At 44.2% G+C, this 19,617-nt stretch overlaps 1 protein-coding gene across 8 annotated transcripts in view; it reads right to left on the bottom strand.

Annotated features, from left to right (window-relative positions):
• parp4 (poly (ADP-ribose) polymerase family, member 4) overlaps nt 1-19,617 on the bottom strand; it is a 69,590-nt gene that overhangs the window by 30,586 nt on the left and 19,387 nt on the right. For 7 of the 8 annotated variants that reach the window (XM_061692077.1, XM_061692082.1, XM_061692079.1 and 4 more), the window contains 10 exons: nt 19,372-19,450; nt 19,206-19,295; nt 18,971-19,126; nt 12,613-12,750; nt 10,717-10,884; nt 6,898-7,049; nt 5,218-5,349; nt 4,244-4,342; nt 3,916-4,099; nt 356-497 (listed from right to left, as the gene is read on the bottom strand). In XM_061692077.1, coding sequence (XP_061548061.1) covers nt 356-497; nt 3,916-4,099; nt 4,244-4,342; nt 5,218-5,349; nt 6,898-7,049; nt 10,717-10,884; nt 12,613-12,750; nt 18,971-19,126; nt 19,206-19,295; nt 19,372-19,450 — 1,340 coding nt within the window. The remainder of the gene's footprint in view (nt 1-355; nt 498-3,915; nt 4,100-4,243; nt 4,343-5,217; nt 5,350-6,897; nt 7,050-10,716; nt 10,885-12,612; nt 12,751-18,970; nt 19,127-19,205; nt 19,296-19,371; nt 19,451-19,617) is intronic. The other variant, XM_061692084.1, reaches the window with a different exon arrangement.

Here is a 19,617-nt window from a genome sequence, read left to right as displayed (position 1 = left end):
ACTAAAAACTTGTGCTCAGCTACTTTGCCAACTGATCCTGAGAGGAAACTCTTGGCGAAGGAAGTTTTACTGCCAATTAGGAGCGATGCTACAAGAGGAAGCTTTGTGAACCCGACCCCTGAGGTTCTTCAACGTGAAATCACTTTTGTATTTTTATTCATTTCTTTTCGTGTCGGTGGCTTGAATGGAATTAGCAACGACATGGCATCTTGTGGAGATGAGACCTTATGATATACATTTTTAAAGAAAAGACACTTCAGGATGACCTACCACTGACTTCCCAAATGAAAGAAAAAAAAACGTGAATAATTTTTCGACAGCAAAGTCTAGCATGCAAGTGCTGTGCAGTGCTCACCTATGTCAGCAGGGGGCACACACGACTCAGTAGAGGTGTCCACAGCTGGACTGAACACTTTCAGTTGGTCTCCATCGACGCTGAACCGTACAACATATTTCAGCTTGACCTGCTCTGGACTGTACACCACGTACTCATCACCCTGGAGAATATAGTGGAACAGAATTAGCGACAGCCATATTTGAACTGCAACCTTTCTTTCTAAGAGGAATTAAATAGAGATATCATTGTGACAACTGAGAAAGGGATTGTTTCTTACCGCAACCAGGTAAGTTTAGCTACTATAATTATTGAGGAAACTATTATCCATCCATCCATTTTCTATACCACTTGTCCTTACCTGGGTAGAGGGTGAGCTGGAGCCTATACCAGCTGACTTTGGGTCAGAGGAAGGGTAAAGTCTCAGTCAATCAAAGGGCACGTAGGCAAACACCATTCCCACTAACATTCACATCTACGGATAATTTAGCATCTTCAATTGACCTAAGAAAGATGTTTTTGGAATGTGGGAAGAAGCTGCAGTACCAGGAAAAAAACACATTCACGCATGGAGAGAACATGCAACCTCCACATAGGAAGGCCAGAGCTTGGATTCAAACAACCAAACTCAGAACTGTGAGGTGGATGCGCTCAACACTAGACCGCAGTCTCACCCAGGAAACTATTGGTGCTCTGCAACCTCATTTGTACTACATTGGAACATCCAAAGTCAAACTCCACCGTAAGTGGAACAATTTGGAGGTTTTGTAAAAATATGCATCAAAAGTCGAACTTTGGAGTCATAATGCAGAATGTCAGCAAATCTTGGTCAGCTTGGACAGCATCTAAACAAAAGGATAAACTCAAAGAGGAAAAATGTGATGCTAGACATACTGTAGAACAGGAGAAGAATTTATTCACATCGGAAAATGTCTGGCTCCTCAGTACAATATGGCTGCGCAGAACAATAGATCTTCCCGTGGGCTCACCACCTGTGGGAGGGGCCATAAGGGTCGGGTGCAAGGCGAGCTGGGCGGTGGCCGAAGGCAGGGACCTTGGCGATCCGATCCCCAGCTACAGAAGCTGGCTCTAGGGACGTGGAATGTCACTTCTCTAGCAGGGAAGGAGCCCGAGCTGGTGTGTGAGGTTGAGAAGTTCCGACTAGATATAGTGGGACTCTGGTACCAGTCCTCTCGAGAGGGGTTGGACTCTCTTCCACTCAGGAGTTGCCCACGGTGAGAGGCGTCGAGCAGGTGTGGGTATATTTATTGCCCCTAGGCTCGGCGTCTCTACGTTGGGGTTCACCTCGGTGGACGAGAGGGTAGCCTCCCTCCGCCTTCGGGTGGGGAGACGGGTCCTGACTTGGCACCAGGACACTCTAGGTCGCAGTTCGATGATCGACTTTGTGGTCGTGTCATCGGACTTGCGGCCGCATGTCTTGGACACTCGGGTAAAGAGAGGGGAGGAGCTGTCAACTGATCATCACCTGGTGGTGAGTTGGCTCCGATGGTGGGGGAAGATGCCGGTCCGACGTGGCAGGCCCAAACGTATTGTGAGGGTCTGCTGGGAACATCTGGGGGAATCCCCTGTCAGAAGGAGTTTCAACTCCCACCTCCGACAGAACTTTGCTCATGTTCCGGGGGAGGTGGGCGACATTGAGTCCGAGTGGACCGTGTTCCGCGTCTCCATTGCTGAGGCGGCCGACAGGAGCTGTGGCCGTAAGGTGGTCGGTGCCTGTTGTGGCGGGAAATCCCCGAACCCGTTGGTGGACACCAACGGTGAGGGATGCTGTCAAGCTGAAGAAGTAGTCCTATCGGGCCTTTTTGGCCTGTGGGACTCCTGAGGCAGCTGATGGGTACTGGATGGCCAAGCGGAATGCAGCTTTGGTAGTCGCTGAAGCAAAAACCCGGCGTATGGGAGGAGTTCGATGAGGCCATGGAGAAAAACCTCCGGACGGCTTCGAAGAAATTCTGGTCCACCATCCGGCGTCTCAGGAGAGGAAAGCAACCACCAACACTGTGTATAGTGGGGATGGGGAGCTGCTGACCTCGACTCGGGACGTTGTGAGTCGGTGGGGAGAATACTTTGAAGACCTCCTCAATTCCACCGACACGCCTTCCCATGAGGAAGCAGAGTCTGGGTTCTCTGAGGCGGCCTCTCCTATCTCTGGGATTGAAGTCACCGAGGTGGTTAAAAAGCTCATCGATGGCAAGCCCCCTGGGGTGGATGAGATTGGCCCGGAGTTCCTCAAGGCTCTGGATGTTGTAGGGCTCTCCTGGTTGATACGCCTCTGCAACATCGCGGAGGGTGCGTTCCAACTACAGGGGGATCACACTCCTCACCCTCCCTGGTAAGGTATATTTAGGGGTGCTGGAGAGCAGGGTCCGTCGGGAAGTCGAATCTCAGATTCAGGAGGAGCAGTGTGGCTTTCGTCCTGGCCGTGGAACAGTGGACCAGCTCTTCACCCTCTGCAGGGTCCTCGAGGGTGGATGGGAGTTCGCCCAACCAGTCTACATGTGTTTTGTGGACTTGGAGCAGGCGTTCGACCGTGTCCCTCGGGGAGTCCTGTGGGGGTATGGGTACGAGTATGGGGTACCGAACCCCCTGATACGGGCTGTTCGGTCCCTGTACGGGGATACTACATCTGAATACACCCAGGAAAAACTCCATTACCATGCCAGAATGATACAGTTGACCAGAATGATAGATATGAATGATACAGTTGACCAGAAATCTGTAGAGAAAAGTTCAGCAGCTGAAACAATCAACGAGCTGTCTTGACTCAATACGATCTGACTTTTTCAAAGCTATTGCGAAGTCTGTGCTAGCTGATTTGCAGCAAATATTCAATTGCTCACTTCAGTCAGGTGAGTTTCCTAAAGTGCTTCAAGTAGGTGCCATTTTGCCCCTTCTAAAAAATAGAATGCTTCTTCCACGCAAGCTATAGACACATCTCAAATCTCCCTTTCATAGCCAAGATTGTTGAGGAAGTTATTTTTAATCAACTCAGCAATTTCTTGAACTTAAATGGACTTTTTGACAAATTTCAATCATGTTTACAAACTCATCACAGTACAGAATCTGCTCTTACCAAAGTGCTAACTGATATAACGTTGAATACTGACTCGGGAAAGGTGTCAATTCTGGTCTTGGTGTTCTTTTGTACTTTTACTTATGTTAGGGAGTGGCTTCAGTACTTTTACTTTTACCAGAGTTACAAAAGTATCAGTACTTTTACTTACAGTAAGTGGTGAATAACAGTACTTTTGACATCTCTGCTTAACATTGTTTACATATTGTCAATTATTTCATGTTTTGAAATTTGAATAACTTGGAGATAAGCCAGAATCACAGAACTAACTGTGTTCTATTTTGCAGGTTTCACTGTATACTCAATATGAGATAGGTAGCTAGATAGATAAATACTTCATCATACGCCTCCAAATCCATTGAGATCACTACAAGAGCTGTACCACACAAATCTGCCTCTACAATAATAATACTGTACCAATATTGTTTTGATTAACACCATCAAACTAAACTGAACTAACTTATTCACATGTACAAAATTGCAGCCCTACCTCAAACTCAGAGTAATTGGTGGCAGTGCGGCGGACACCGTGCACGCTGTTGTGTCCCTCAGGGGCCCGAGTCAGCGTGGAGTCTCTCTGGTGAAACTCCAGGCAGCGCCCCAGGGCTACGTCACACACCAGCAACAGCCGAGAGCCATCCGTGGTACTGGGCTTCGAGTACTTTAGGCAGGTGCTGTATGGAGGGCATAGCATGACATGCATAGTGAAGATGGTTTGGGATGGTAAAATGAGGAAACAATGCACAGCAGTCGAGCGCTGAGGAACACGTGTGTGAGGATATTCAATGTTTAAAATAATTTTGTCAATGCTTACTGACCTCATGCTATCGCTGAAGTATATGCCATTTCCAAGACTGCCAGCATCTGTTCGTTCAATCCCATGATGTTCCACTCCAACACAAGGTAGCAGCAAACCACTAAGAAGAGTGAAGGTCAAACATATCTATCGATCATTGGGTTCAAGAAACTCCTGCATGTGAAAATCGGCAAATAACAGACGTTACGCCCAAAATAGGGTTTCTATATTTTCAGCGCGGAATCACCCTCCCACACTGCTGAAAACACATTCTAGACACGAACTTATGAAGAATCATTTAATAATTGAAAAAGTATATACAGTAGATTTACAAGGAGTACACTGTGTAACCTGGTTAGTTCTGAGCAGAAAGTATAACATAATGAAATGAATATGTATTTATATTCTTACATATTGCAGAAATGAGCTTCTTTAATAAAATTTAATAAAACAATAAGCAGTAGACGGATGGCATGAAAAAGTGGGGAATATGCAAGAAATTGTTTTTTTATTTCTTCACATTTGAAATCCATAAGTAGCGAGGGCGGCTATGTCTGAAGCCTGATATAGTGTGAAATGACTATTATTGACATTCACCTAAAACAAAAGTTATAATCTTACATTAAAAATCATAATTTGTGGAATTACACAAGTAGTATTTTGGCTAGAAAAAGTTGGGGTTTCTTTCAAGAAAAAGTCATATTATGAGAACAAAGTCATAATGTTACGAGGAAAAAGTCAAATTTATCGAGAAAAAAGTTATATTAGGAGAATAAACAGGACATTTTATGTGTGTGGGGGGGGGGGGGGACGTGTTTAATACTTCACTGATACAAGGCTTTGGCTTTTAAAGGTCCAGAATGGATTGTATTAGGGTTGGAGTAAGATGCTCAGCATGTAGTGGATCACCTACGACCAACAATTTGGCATCTGTGTGTTGCGTGTATATTGTCGGTATATGCATGTACTGTATGTGTTTGTCACGCTTAAACTCACCGCGACAGAATTCCGACAAAGTTGCTGGCTCTGGAGGAGTGAAGGAGGGACTTGACGTTGCCGAACTTGCTCTTAAAGGTCTGAAGCTCCACGGCTCTGCTGACACGCAGCACCTGATGGATCTGCATGGCTCTGAAAAAGCCAAATAAAGTACTTCACAAGTGGCACTTATGAATGAAAAGTAAGCTTTTATAAGCCCACTGGGGATCAATCAAGCCTGAAGCAGACCCACGGGAGCTCTAGCTGAAAAGGTCTCTGTGGGGATGAAACTACAGTGTCTCCAAATACGTGTGCTAGTCATCTATTGAGTTTGTCAGAAAGGCTCCAAGTGTCGTGTGTTAAAGAAACTCGCTACACAAAATGGCTACATACAATAAGGTGGGACGGACGACTGCATACGCGTCACACAACTGACCTTTTGCTCAGCAACACTATCAAACAGACCAACACTATCAAACAGACCAAGCACACCACAGAGAAGCTACACTTTCCTGGTGGCACTCTGTTTATTCAATGATACATTTTATAGTTTTTCATTTCTTTTTGCTCTTTTAAAGGTAATTATGGTCAGAGGCATTTCTATACTCACTGCGGACCACAGGTAAGAAGGACCATGGAGGCTCCTCCTTTTTAAAAACAAAAACCAGCACAACGGAAAAGCAAAGATAACTTTTAGTCAATAACTGCCAAATACAAATAAAAATAATAACAAATAACTGAAGTACCAACACTGAAAGCAAACTTCACATACTGTGTACATTGTATAAATAGCTTTTTTTTGAAAAAAAAAGCATGCAATATGGACGGCAGGGTGGCCGACTGGTTAGCATATCCACCACACAGTTCAGAGGTGATGGGTTCATGATATCCACACTCTGGCCTTACCCCCACGTTGGTTTTCTCCAGTTTTCTCCTTCCTTCCATTCCAGAAACATGTATTTTGGGTTAATTGAAGACTCTAAATTGTCCTTAGGTATGAATGTGAGCGTAAACGATTGCTTGTCTATATGTGCCCTGCAATGCACTCGTGACCAGTCTAGGCATACCCCGCTTCTCACTCGAAGTCAACTGGGATAGGCTCCAGTACACCTGCGCCCCTAATGAGGATAAGCGGTATCGAACATGGATGATGCATGTACAATATTTTCGAAATGAAAAAAAATCAAGTAAAAAAAAAACAAAAGGGATTGGAAGGCAAAAACTGAATTGTTGTCTGTTTGTTGACAACAAGCTTGCTAGTAAAGAGAGATTAGGGAGATTCCCAAAATCCGACATGTCATTGCAGTGTCTGGTTTCCAGTTGTGTCGTTGACATGGTCAAAAATCAGCCGTCTCTCAGGGTCTCTTTGCGGGGGATTCACAAAACAATGGCACAAGCAGTACTAATGTTTTGTCACTGATATGGGCCAATGTCAGCTGTCTCTCGGGGCCCCTTTTATCACGGGAAGGTAAAAAATGTACTGGTATCATCTGTATATTAATAGTATTCTGTTGTAGCTTGTCGACCAAAATGCTATGATGAGGCTGAGTAACAATTGGTGGCGCGAGCAAGCTGTTTCTGGTTGTATAGGTCGATTGGTTTTGACTTTTGCTTTGCGATTTGTATGCTACTTTAGCTTCTATCTTGACTGGCTTTGCACGATTTCCTTGTGCCTCTTTGATATCGTGGATGTCATCTTACCTGCCCCGGAACAGAGACAACACAGTGTGGTATTCGCGGCAGCTGGGCTCGACCGTTTCAATGCTGCACCTCAGGGCACGAAACTTGCCAACGCAGGAAGGGGCGGGGCTTCTCAGAGTCATCTCACTCACGTTCAGGATGTCTCGAATTAGCTAGACAAGGAGAAACAATGATTCTCAGTCGTGATGAGAGCTGCATGTGTGTGGCAGAGCGACAAGTGCTTTTTATGTACCGTATTTTCACGACCATAAGGCGCAATTAAAAGTCTTACATTTTCTCCAAAATGGACGGGGCACCTTATAATGCAAGCGTGCCTTATGTGTGCATCGAGTTCCAACATCTATAAATGTTGTTGTGTGATGAGCTCTCCGCTTGACTTGTTTTTAGATATTTATTTATTTAAAAAAAAAAAAGATTTTTTAGCATTTCCTGCCGACACGCTGCTTACACAGAGGAAAAGCGGACATGGCTTTTTTGTTTTGTTTTTTTAACCGCTTGACTGACTGGGAGAAATTCCGGGGTGTGCATTGTGCAAAACAACATCGGTTTGGCTAAGGACCCCCGAAAATGTCACCTACGAAGAGACACGCTTACGAAGCACAGTTTAAACTGCAAGCTATCAGTTACGCGGAGGAACATGGGAATCGAGCAGCCGTGAGAGAATTCAAGATCAACGAATCCATGGTTCGCAGGTGGAGGAAGCAGGATAACGAGCTTCGCCAAGTCAAGAAGACAAAGCTGAGTTTCCGCGGAAAAAAAAGAAAAACAAAACGCGGAAACAAGGCGAGGTGGCCCGAGTTGGACGTATAAGTCGGATGAGCGCGCTGTGACAGTCCATATTGCACTCGCGTCCGATACATATCCAATTCACAGCCACATACGAAAGAGGCCTGGGGTTGGATATGAAAAAATCATAATTGTACTGTTGACATTAACATGAAAAAATTAGATACAGTACATGTAAATTAATTAATAAATTTGCATTCACCTGCAGACTGAATTCATCCATCCATTTTCTCTGCCGCTTCTCCTCACGCGGGTCGCGGGCGTACTGGAGTCTATCCCAGCTATCATCCGGCTATCATCGGGCCACTGCAGACTGTATGATCATTCATTCATTCATTCATCTTCCGTACAACTCATTCTCATTTGGGTTGCAGGCGTGCTGGAGCCGATCCCAGCCATCTTTGAGCAAGAGGTGGGGTACACCCTGAATCGGTTGCCAGACAATCGGCAGGGCATATACAAACAAACAACCATTCACACTCACATTCACACCTACGGGCAATTTAGAGTTGTCAATTAACCTACTATGGATGTTTTTGGGATGTGGGAGGAAACCGGAGTGCCCGGAGAAAACCCACACTGGCATGGGGAGAACATGCAAACTCCACACAGGCGGGGCCGGGGATTGAACCCGGTCCTCAGAACTGTGAGGCAGACGTTCTAACCAGTCGGCCACCATGTCGAGTGAATTCACATTGGGCAAAAAAATCAGAATTCACCTCCAGAGTGAATTCCAGCCAGACACCTCATGTGTTGTGTTAGCGCTAGCGTCAGTGCTACCGTTACCTTTAAAATTTTTATGTATAAATACATTTCCTGTGACGTCACACACCTGTGGACACGCCCAATGTTGGAGGTCGATGCATTTTTTTTTGTTACTTTGAGTGTTTGAATAGAGAAATTTGACTGATTGCCAAAAAAATAGCAAAAAATGGTGACTTACTTTATTGTGTTTGGCTGCAACAATACAGGTGGGAGGGACAAAGTGCATTGATAATTTACCAGGCACTGATTTGGAATCAGGTCAAGAAGACTGCATTTTTGTCAAGGAAAAGATTGTGGCTTTCACGAACCAGCAGAGGTGCATATGATTTCGCAGTTATAACGGCCCTCTTAGGAAAACCCTACGAAAAATGTGGCCCACGACAAAAATGAATTTTACACCCTGGATCTAGTAAAAGTAAGAGTAAAGTAAAAGTCATAACGCCATCGCTTCCATCTGTGAACCTGTGGAAGGATCACTACAAAAGCGTTCCATCCAAACGTACAAGCTTTGCCGCACACTAAATTTTTGCTTATATTTTAACCCTTAAATGCACAAGTGGATCAAAAATGACTCAGAGAGGTAATTTTCTTGCAATATCTTTGTAATTAAAATAATTATCATAAGTAAACATTCCAGGTATTCCTAAAAAAACATGTTTTTGACATCCTATTTTATTTTTGTATTACAACCCCAAACTTCCATAAGTGGGTCACAAATGACCTGCATTCATTTCCTATGGAATTTGATGGGAACCTATTATTCTTATCAACTGTGACTGTCAGGAATACAGATATATTTTTAATCGAACACACGAGACTGTTTAAAAGTATCAACTCTACACCACATATTTTACTCGCAAAAACCAAAACAAAAAAATGTGTTTGCATAGCATTCATGAGAACTGTATACAAGAGTATGTGTTATTATCACGTATCAACACAATCGGTAAGCTGACAGTTTGCTAAAAACAGCTAGCAAGCTAACATTTGTACTGCTCTGTGTGCGTAGATGTGTGTCATTCATGACTATTATGTGACAGTGCATGCTATTATCAAGTATCAACAAATGATCCAACATTACTGAGTGTGTCTTGTGTCCTCATTCATAACTAATGTGTGAAAGAGTGTTTATCTGTACATCTAAATATGGCTATTTAACAATTTGTAGCAAGAAGCGTGCTAAAGCTCCTGCATATAATGCAGTTGTATGCATGTTTGTGTGAGTCTGCTTTCATTTATATAGCCACATAATGATAAATAGGTTTGCTTGTCACTCAAATCACTCCCTTCCATGTCTTATCCAAGCGATCATGGCTGCTAGGTATACAACTAAGCTATTTCAAGAGTCAGTGACGGGATTGGCCCAAAACTGTAGTCTAGGTGGACCTAGACCACCTGAAAACCTAATTCAATACGATCCTACAGACCTTGTTACAAAGGTTAAAAAAAGTTACAAACTAAAACAACTTCAAACATAAAAACAGACTTGTGTGGACCAAAATGTAATAATACAACTGACTATTCTTAGCCAAAATGGCATGAAACACATTGATTCTGATAAGTCATTTTTGCCCAACTTATGGAAAAGTATAGGTTCTAGTCACTCAGGGTTAAGAGTTGCTGACTGTTGTTCCTGGCTTGTAAATTCTAATCATGTCTTTATTGCTTTACAAATGTGCTTCTACCACTGCTTCTTTGTGTTTAAAATACATTACACTTAACAGTTGTAGGGGGTAACGTGGAAAAATATTTAAGGTTATTTTAAAGCTATTTTAAGTTGAGCTTACAGTTTTTTTTGTCTCTACAATTGACCCATAAGGATCTAATACTGTATGTGACAATTAGAAAAAAATGTAACAATTATCCATGAAATGAGATGAAAAAAAAAAAAATATATATATATATATATATATATATATATATATAAATGAGTATATTATTTGCTGCTGAAGGCTGTCAGCGTTTCAAATGTTCAAAAGCAGAAAAAGAACAGGCTTGAGGGTATTTTTGTGAGTTCATCAAAGTGGTCTCGACAGGCTTTAGAAACAGAAGAAAGTGCAACCAAATTGAGGAGGCAAAACAAAACCCTCTTTGGGTTGTGGCTTGTTACAAGCCGCCAATATTATTTACAATGGACGGTTATCTGTTGCATCACAAATGTGAAGTGTGGAAACACTTAAGTCTTTATTAATTATTTATTATTATGATTATTATTACAGCGTACTTATTAGTGCATGTTACACACACTGAACGTGTGTTTTGTCATACCTGACAGAGGTCCAGTTTTTGGGAGACCAGCTTGGCATCACAAGCTACATTGGGTGTTATGTGTGGCAGCAGCGAGTAAACTTCAAGCAGAAGAGAGAGCACTCCATCATGTTTGCCCTCCTTTAGTCTTCTCTGCGCTTGAATCAACAAGCCCTCCGCTCTGCTCACCTAATAACACACACAGGATGGAGCACAAAAACAGAGTCATATTTCTGCTTGAATCAATGTGGGCTTGGGCCTTTCTGTGTAGAGTTTTGTGAGTTCTCCCCAGGTAGTCAGACTTTCTCTTATTGAGACTAAATTGTGTTCAATGCTTACAAAAACAGGTATGTTTATTTCACTGAAGATTCTTAACATTTTTTGGGATTTACATACACGTAGATGTTTGATTGACTGGAGATTAAAATTATTTTATCTTAAAAAAAAATATTGATTGGTGCCGAAATTGTTTCCAATGACAGAAACTTGGATCGAATTGTCTTCAATGTTACAAAAACACGTTTGGGTTTATCAGACTGTTGACAAAATTAAAAATTGGTTTTAATACTTGCGAAAAGCACTGATACAAACAATGTTGAATTCATAGATTAAGTTATATTTTTCATATTTTTTATATTTACAAAAATATGGAGTTGTTTAGATTCAGCGATGAATACTTTTTACAAATGTTCCCAGGGCGCTTCAGCTGCCCCCTACTCCAGTGTGTTCCACTAACGTGTATGTGTTCACTGTGATGGGTTAAATGCAGAGAACAAATTTCGTGTACATGCATGCATGTTCATGACAATAAAATATTCTAATTCTAATTCTAATTCTCTTTGCAAATAGACAACTATATTTAGTTACAAAAACATGTATGTTAGGTTAATTGAAGACTCAACTATCTGCAGTGTTCATCAACGATTACTTGACATTTACAAAATACATGCATGTTTATAACAAAGACGTAATTGTCTAGGTTGTCAAAAACACATCCATCTATTCATTTTCTATACCACTTATGCTTACTTGGGTTGCAGTTTTCACAATCACATTTGAAGACAATTTATTTACGACTAAAATGTCTTTGATGTTGCCAAAAGCATTGTAAGGTTAATTGATGTCTTCAGTTTACAAATGCATGTTAGGTTTGTCTTCGACGTTTCCAAAACATATTTTAGGTTCATTGATGACTCAATAGTCTTCAGGTTTACAAAAGCACGTAGCGTATGTTGGGTAACAAACACAATTTGAGGTGTGTCGGAAAACCTCCAGGACTGGTGTCACAAAAGATTATTTCAAACCCAAACGACAAACTCCGAGTTTTCCCCCTCAGTGTTGGCCAAACCATCAACCAGCATTTCAACAAAAACATCCTGCGGTGTTTTCTTCATTCAGTGCGCGAGAAGTGGTGGGAGTTGAGGCAGGAGAAGAGCTCGGGGCTGCTTTAGCATGACAAAGCGCCTTCTCACAATGCACTGGCCGAAGCACTCAACAAGAATATCGCAGTGCTGGAGCAACCTCCATACTCACCTGACCTCTCTCCATGTGAACCTTTGCTCTTTCCCAAACTCAAGGTGATGTTTTGAAGATGTGGAAGATGACATCAAGATAGTTGTGACAACTGAGCTACAGAGGATCCCAGAAGAATCCTTTCAGGGCTGCATGAATATGTGGCCGAGAAGGCTGGGAAAGTGCGTTAGACTCCAGGGGGATAACGTCAAAGGGAGTGACTTGTAGTTTGGATTTCAAATCATATCTTTTGTGAAACCAGGACTGGAAAATCTATAACACACGTATATTGAGTTTATCGAAGAATTCTACTCTGTACATGATGCAATAGTCAATATTCATCATCTCTCCTGGGGGTTGCAATAAAAAAATATGTTGGATATGGTACAAACAGGAAAGCCTTACGTCAGTGAGGCAGAGTTTGCTAACAGGCACTCGGAGGATGTTGCCAAGGCAACCCAGGGCCTCAGTCCACAGCAGCTCCACAAAGACGGCCACATCTTGTGACAAGACTCCAGCGTTCACCTTCTCCTCCAACAGTAGCTGCCAGTTGAACAAGCTACGTATCAATCAGCGGCAAAATAGTGACATAAAAGACTTGCCAGGCAGTTGAGTAACCCTGTGACATTTGCAAGACTCTTTCAGACTGTGTCGGAGTGTCCTCGGCACCTTGCATGACATCAGCCTATTGATGTGTGAATCCTACTCAAGTGTGGAATAACCATTTATTCTGTGAAGCCTAGTCATACTAGGCACTTTTAGCACGAGTGCACAGTAAAATCTGTGAATGCTGAAGCATGCATAAGTCTTTATAATAAGGTTACCATTATAAAGGGCAGTGTTGAGACGATCACTTTGGAAATGTAGTTGCTTAAAATTACAAGTTACCCTGTTAAAAATGTATTTGTAGTGTAAGTATTTCTCAAAGTAATATAACAAATTACATTTGATTACATTTCTAATTTTTTAATGAATGCATCAACAGGGCCCATGGATGTTTCCTCAAAAAAAAAAAAAAAAAAAAAAAACATACCGCAGATCATTATTTTCAACATTTTTGTTCTTTACACACTGAACTGATAACAAAACAAATATACACACATAAAACACGTTGAAATTTTTGTTTGTTGCATTATATGTGTATAGCCAGCGTTTGGAAAACTACCATACCATGTGGACCAAATGACAAATGTGCACAATTTATACCACTGGTAACCAATCTCTTCAACCCCAAGACCACTTTTTTTTCCACACACTGTAAGCTGAGATCTACCAAGACAATATCTTCTGAAAACACAAAAGCCACAGGTAAAGCTGTTCTGTCATTTATTTTTTCACTTTTGACAGGACCAGTGCATACCTACATGCAAAGGTTAGTACCGCTAGTCTGAACTATTAAAAAAGTAAAAAATATACCAATGTAGCGTTGTAACAAATGTCAGAATGAACATTAAATGTAATTAAATTGAATGTCAAACAGGGACATGAACTACCTGCTTTTTGTATCTTCTCTTCCATATCCAATAACTCAAGTAAAATTCAGAAAAATGCTCAAAAGTAGGAATAAAATAAAATGTAAACAAGGAACATGAAATAGTGCTATGGGTGTTTCTCTTCAATGCACAATAACTTTCAGTTCAAGTAAATAGCATTTAGAAACATGCTCAAATTTAAAAATAAAATAACATACATGAGATAATCAGAGGAAATTTATCTCCACTCATGAGTGACCACATTGATTTCAATTCAACATCAATAATCTCTTCCCATTGGCTCACCACCTGTGGGAGGGGCCATGGGGCTCGGGTGCAATGCGGGGCCTTGGCGATCCGATCCCCGGCTACAGAAGCTGACTCTAGGGACGTGGAATGTCACCTCTATGGCAGGGAAGGAGCCCGAGCTGGTGTGTGAGGTCGAGAAGTTCCGACTAGATATAGTCGGACTCGCCTCCACGCACAGCTTGGGCTCTGGTACCAGTCCTCTCGAGAGGGGGTTGGACTCTCTTCCACTCTGGAGTTGCCCACTGAGAGAGGCGGCGAACAGGCGTGGGTATACTTATTGCACCCCGGCTCGGCGCCTGAACGTTGGGGTTCACCCAGGTGGACGAGAGGGTAGCCTCCCTCTGTTGCTTGTGCCTATGCACCAAACATCAGTTCAGAGTACCCACTCTTTTTGTATTCCTTGGATGGGGTGCTGGAGAGCGCTCCCGCTGGGGACTCCATCGTTCTGCTGGGGGACTTCTATGCTCACGTGAGCAATGACAGTGAGACCTGGAAGGGCGTGATTGGGAGGAACCCCCCCGGATCAGAACCCGAGCGGTGTTCTGTTATTGGACTTCTGTGCTCATCACGGATTGTCCATAACGAACACCATGTTCAAGCATAAGGGTGTCCACACGTGCACTTGGCACCAGGACACCCTAGGTCGCAGTTCGATGATCGACTTTGTGGTCGTGTCATCGGACTTGCGGCCGCATGTCTTGAACACTCGGGTAAAGAGAGGGGCGGAGCTGTCAACTGATCACCACTTGGTGGTGAGTTGGCTCCGATGGTGGGGGAAGATGCCGGTCCGACGTGGCAGGCCCAAACGTATTGTGAGGGTCTGCTGGGAACGTCTGGCGGAATCCCCTGTCAGAAGGAGTTTCAACTCCCACCTCCGACAGAACTTTGCTCATGTTCCGGGGGAGGCGAGTGACATCGAGTCCGAGTGGACCGTGTTCCGCGCCTCCATTGCTGAGGCGGCCGACCAGAGTTGTGGCCGTAAGGTGGTCGGTGCCTGTCGTGGCGGCAATCACCGAACCCGTTGGTGGACACCAATGGTGAGGGATGCCGTTAAGCTGAAGGAGTCCTATCGGGCCTTTTTGGCCTGTGGGACTCATGAGGCAGCTGACGGGTACCGGCTGGCCAAGCGGAATGTAGCTTTGGTGGTCGCTGAAGCAAAAACTCGGGCATGGGAGGAGTTCGGTGAGGCCATGGAGAAAGACTTCCGGAGGGCTTCGAGGAAATTCTGGTCCACCATCCAACGTCTCAGTAGGGGAAAGCAGTGCACCATCAATACTGTGTATAGTGGGGATGGGGCGCTGCTGACCTCGACTCGGGACGTTGTGAGCCGGTGGGAAGAATACTTCGAAGACCTCCTCAATTCCACCGACACGCCTTCCCATGAGGGAGCAGAGTCTGGGTTCTCTGAGGCGGGCTCTCCTATCTCTGGGGTTGAGGTCACCAAGATGGTTAAAAAGCTCCTTGGTGGCAGGGCCCCGGGGGTGGATGAGATTTGCCCGGAGTTTCTCAAGGCTCTGGATGTTGTAGGGCTGTCCTGGTTGACACACCTCTGCAACATCGCGTGGACATTGGGGACAGTGCCTCTGGATTGGCAGACTGGGGTGGTGGTCCCCCTTTTTAAGAAGGGGAACCGGAGGGTGTGTTCCAACTACAGGGGGATCACACTCCTCAGCCTCCCTGGTAAGGTCTATTCAGGGGTGCTGGAGATGAGGGTCCGTCGGGAAGTTGAATCCCAGATTCAGGAGAAGCAGTGTGGTTTTCATCCTGGCCGTGGAACAGTGGACCAGCTCTACACCCTTGGCAGGGTCCTCGAGGGTGCATGGGAGTTCGCCCAATCAGTCTACATGTGTTTTGTGGAGTTGGAGAAGGCGTTCGACCGTGTCCCTCGGGTGATCATGTGGGGGGTGCTTCGGGAGTATGGGGTACCGAACCCCCTGATACGGGTTGTTCGGTCCCTGTACGACCGGAGTCAGAGTTTGGTCCGCATATCCGGCAGTAAGTCGGACTCGTTCCCGGTGAGGGTTGGACTCCGCCAAGGCTGCCCTTTGTCGCCGATTCTGTTCATAACTTTTATGGACAGAATTTCTAGCCTCAGCCGAGGCGTAGAAGGGATCCGATTTGGTGGCCTCAGTATTGCATCTCTGCTTTTTGCAGATGATGTGGTTCTGTTGGCTTCATCAAGCCGTGACCTCCAACTCTCATTGGAGAAGTTCGCAGCCGAGTGTGAAGCGGCTGGGATGAGAATCAGCACCTCCAAATCTGAGACCATGGTCCTCAGTCGGAAAAGGGTGGCGTGCCAGGTCGGGAATGAGATCTTGCCCCAAGTGGAGGAGTTCAAGTATCTTGGGGTCTTGTTCACGAGTGAGGGGAGAATGGAACGGGAGATCGACAGGCGGATCGGTGCAGCGTCTGCAGTGATGCGGACTTTGTATCGATCCGTTGTGGTAAAGATTTACCGGTCAATCTACGTTCCTACCCTCACCTATCCGGGATCTCGTTCTTTCGGTCACGACCCACAGCTCGTGACCGAAAGAACGAGATCCCGGATACAAGCGGCCGAAATGAGTTTCCTCCGCAGGGTGTCCGGGCTCTCCCTTAGAGATAGGGTGAGAAGCTCGGTCATCCGGGAGGATCTCAAAGTAGAGTCGTTGCTCCTTCACATTGAGAGGAGCCAGATGAGGTGGCTGGAGCATCTGATTCGGATGCCTCCTGGACGCCTCCCTGGTGAGGTGTTCCGGGCACGTCCCACCAGGAGGAAACCCCGGGGACGACTCAGGACACCCTGGAGAGACTACATCCTTCGGCTGGCCTGGGAACGCCTCGGGATCCCCCCGGAAGAGACAGATGAAGTGGCTGGGGAAAGGGAAGTCTGGGCGTCCCTGCTAAAGCTACTGCCCCCGCGACCCGACCTCGGATAAGCGGTAGAAGATGGATGGATGGATGAATGGATAATTTCCATGTCCAACGCTAATGTAAACAGCTCCTGCATTTTCCCTCAGCTCTTCTGTCAATTTTGTGGAAAGGGTTGGTTACAAAACCAACTAATTGACTCATGCTTTGTACTTTCACAAATCTAGGGACAAATCATATTAATAATTGGTTCAGACGGGCACATAATTGTTTGGGATCATGGAAATAACTTCCATCTCTGAGGTTCTGTGCACACTTTGAATCTTTGCTTTAATTTCCTCTTTGTATTCAAAGTCAGCAAATAAGATGGGTGCCGTCACACTCATTAGCTCTCAATTCACCAGCCCTATGGTTCCTTGTGCTTAGCCAATAAAGGGCTAACTCGGAAATACGTTTCTGTGGCAGTATCTTTGAGGTTGTCATGAGTAAGGTGCATCCTCTTGAGCTTGGCTCGTTTGATTATAATTGCACAGTATTTGCATATGAGGCATAACGTCTTCCCATTTGATGACGTGAAGAGAAATTTGTTTTCCAATTCCTGATGGAAATAATACGTCTTCACTTTCTTTTTTTGCTGGAGTGGTCAATCCAACTCCTACTATGAAGTTTGCAGTGTAACCTTCTTGTGCTTTTCAAAATAAAATAAAGGAAAATGTAAGATAATATTCATTCATTCATCTTCCGTTCCGCTAATCCTCACTAGGGTCGCGGGCATGCTGGAGCCTATCCCAGCTATCTCTGGGTGAGAGGCGGGGTACACCCTGAACTGGTCGCCTGCCAATCGCAGGGCACATATAAACAAACAACCATTCGCACTCACATTAATACCGACAGGCAATTTAGAGTCTTTAATTAACCTGCCCTGCATGTTTTTGGGATGTGGGAGGAAACCGGAGTCCCCAGAGAAAAAACACGCAGGCACGGGGAGAACATGCAAACTCCACACAGGCGGGGATTTTAACCTCAGTCCTCAGAACTGTGAGGCAGATGTGATAACCAGTCATCCACCGTGCCGCGTAAGATAATATAATAATTCATAATATGATGTTCCAAATTAACGAAATACCCAGTCGTAAATGTTCAAACAAAATGTATTTAAAATAATAATAACAAAAATATGAGATTTTATGACATAGAGACTGTGATTGGCTGGCGACCAGTTCAGGATGTACCCTGCCTCTTGCCCGAAGATAGCTGGGATAGGCTCCAGCACGCCCGTGACCCTAGTGAGGATAAGCAGTACAGAAAATGAATGGATGGATGATGGGTTCAGTCCTTCGTTTATTCCAGTTGGGAGCAGTCGGTGAGCACTGGTAGGCGGCAGCTAGCCACCCCCCTTCGATCCCCCACGCATGCTACACGCCAAATGCTAATTTGGAATCAATACGCATATTATACACACCTGTTGGGTATTATTGCAATATGCACACCTGTCGGGAATTTTCCTTGATAAATCACAGTTCCACTTAGGAAACTACGCACTACGCACGTTGATCACGCAAAAAAATATAACAAACAAAATCAGACCAAAATACTTTCGAATGAATATCACGTGTTTCGGTGCTTTCTGCAGGTGATGCAGACAAAATGACCCACAAATAGAAGAAGAAACATGTCTTGCCTTAAATTGCATTTTGACTAGATAATAATTGCCTCTTAACTTAATGCCATAATAAGCTGATGTTTTGCTGCAAAATGATCGCCCCAGACATAAATGTTTCTCACTTTACTATTTATTATGTTGTTCGTATTGGATCATTGTAAACTTGATGTGGGTTGTGTTTATGGGTCTTCTCAAAACAAGAGTGACGAAGTACATCATTAAAACAACTAAACACAAAAAGGTAACAGAGACAGTTTTGTTTGGAATAGTATTTGTGTCCCTCACAATAAATGTTATGCTACCTCACAATGTTGCCAGTATTACTTCTGATCCACAGAGGAAGCTTGAGCTGTTTTATGGTATAACAGTCTTTTATGTCTCAGTAACGCCCTGGAGAGACTAATTGGCTGCTACTGTTTTCATAATTACTCTGTATTTGTGTTTTAAATTGTGAGGTGGGTTGGAGAACCTGCTGCAGGGCGTGCGAGCCAAGGTTCTGGTCCTGCAGAGGGATTATAGCCATTAGGCGTAGACCCGAAGCCAGCAGGGTGTCAGTCAGTGTCTGGAAGACCTCCACAGCCTGCTCTGAGGTTGAGGGGAACGTCACCATGTCACTTTGTACCGTCTGCAAGTTAGCACAAAAACAAACTAGATGTGACCAATATTTCAAAAAACTTTGAGAAGAAATAGTTTATTTTACTTACGTCCTGCCAGTAGCAAATCACGCGGTACTGCTGCCCCTTCTTTCCCTTGGCACTCTGCAGCTCCAACACACACCAAGTTCTGCTGTCATCCTAGACAGACGAGTTCATTATAGCACATTATTACCTCTGACAAGTTAGGCACAAAGTGATGGCGCCTCACAGCCACCTTATGAAACATGGAATACTTGGCCACATTGAAGTCATCTGGATATCCTAGAATATCTTCATCCTGTTCCTTATAAATCCTAGGAAAATCCACAGCAGAAGTGCCAAGATAAGTATTTTCAATGAAGTGATTCAGGAGTCCATTCTGAAGGAGCTTTAGAGTGATAAGCCTGGTAGTCTATAGCAGATGGCAGTGATGTGCAAGCTGAGAGAAGGGAATCGTTCTCATATATACAGGCTTTATATA

The sequence above is a fragment of the Phycodurus eques genome, chromosome 12, assembly GCF_024500275.1.
Source record: "Phycodurus eques isolate BA_2022a chromosome 12, UOR_Pequ_1.1, whole genome shotgun sequence".
NCBI classification, from domain to species: Eukaryota; Metazoa; Chordata; class Actinopteri; order Syngnathiformes; family Syngnathidae; genus Phycodurus; species Phycodurus eques.
This window is presented reverse-complemented; position numbering and strand designations above follow the sequence as displayed.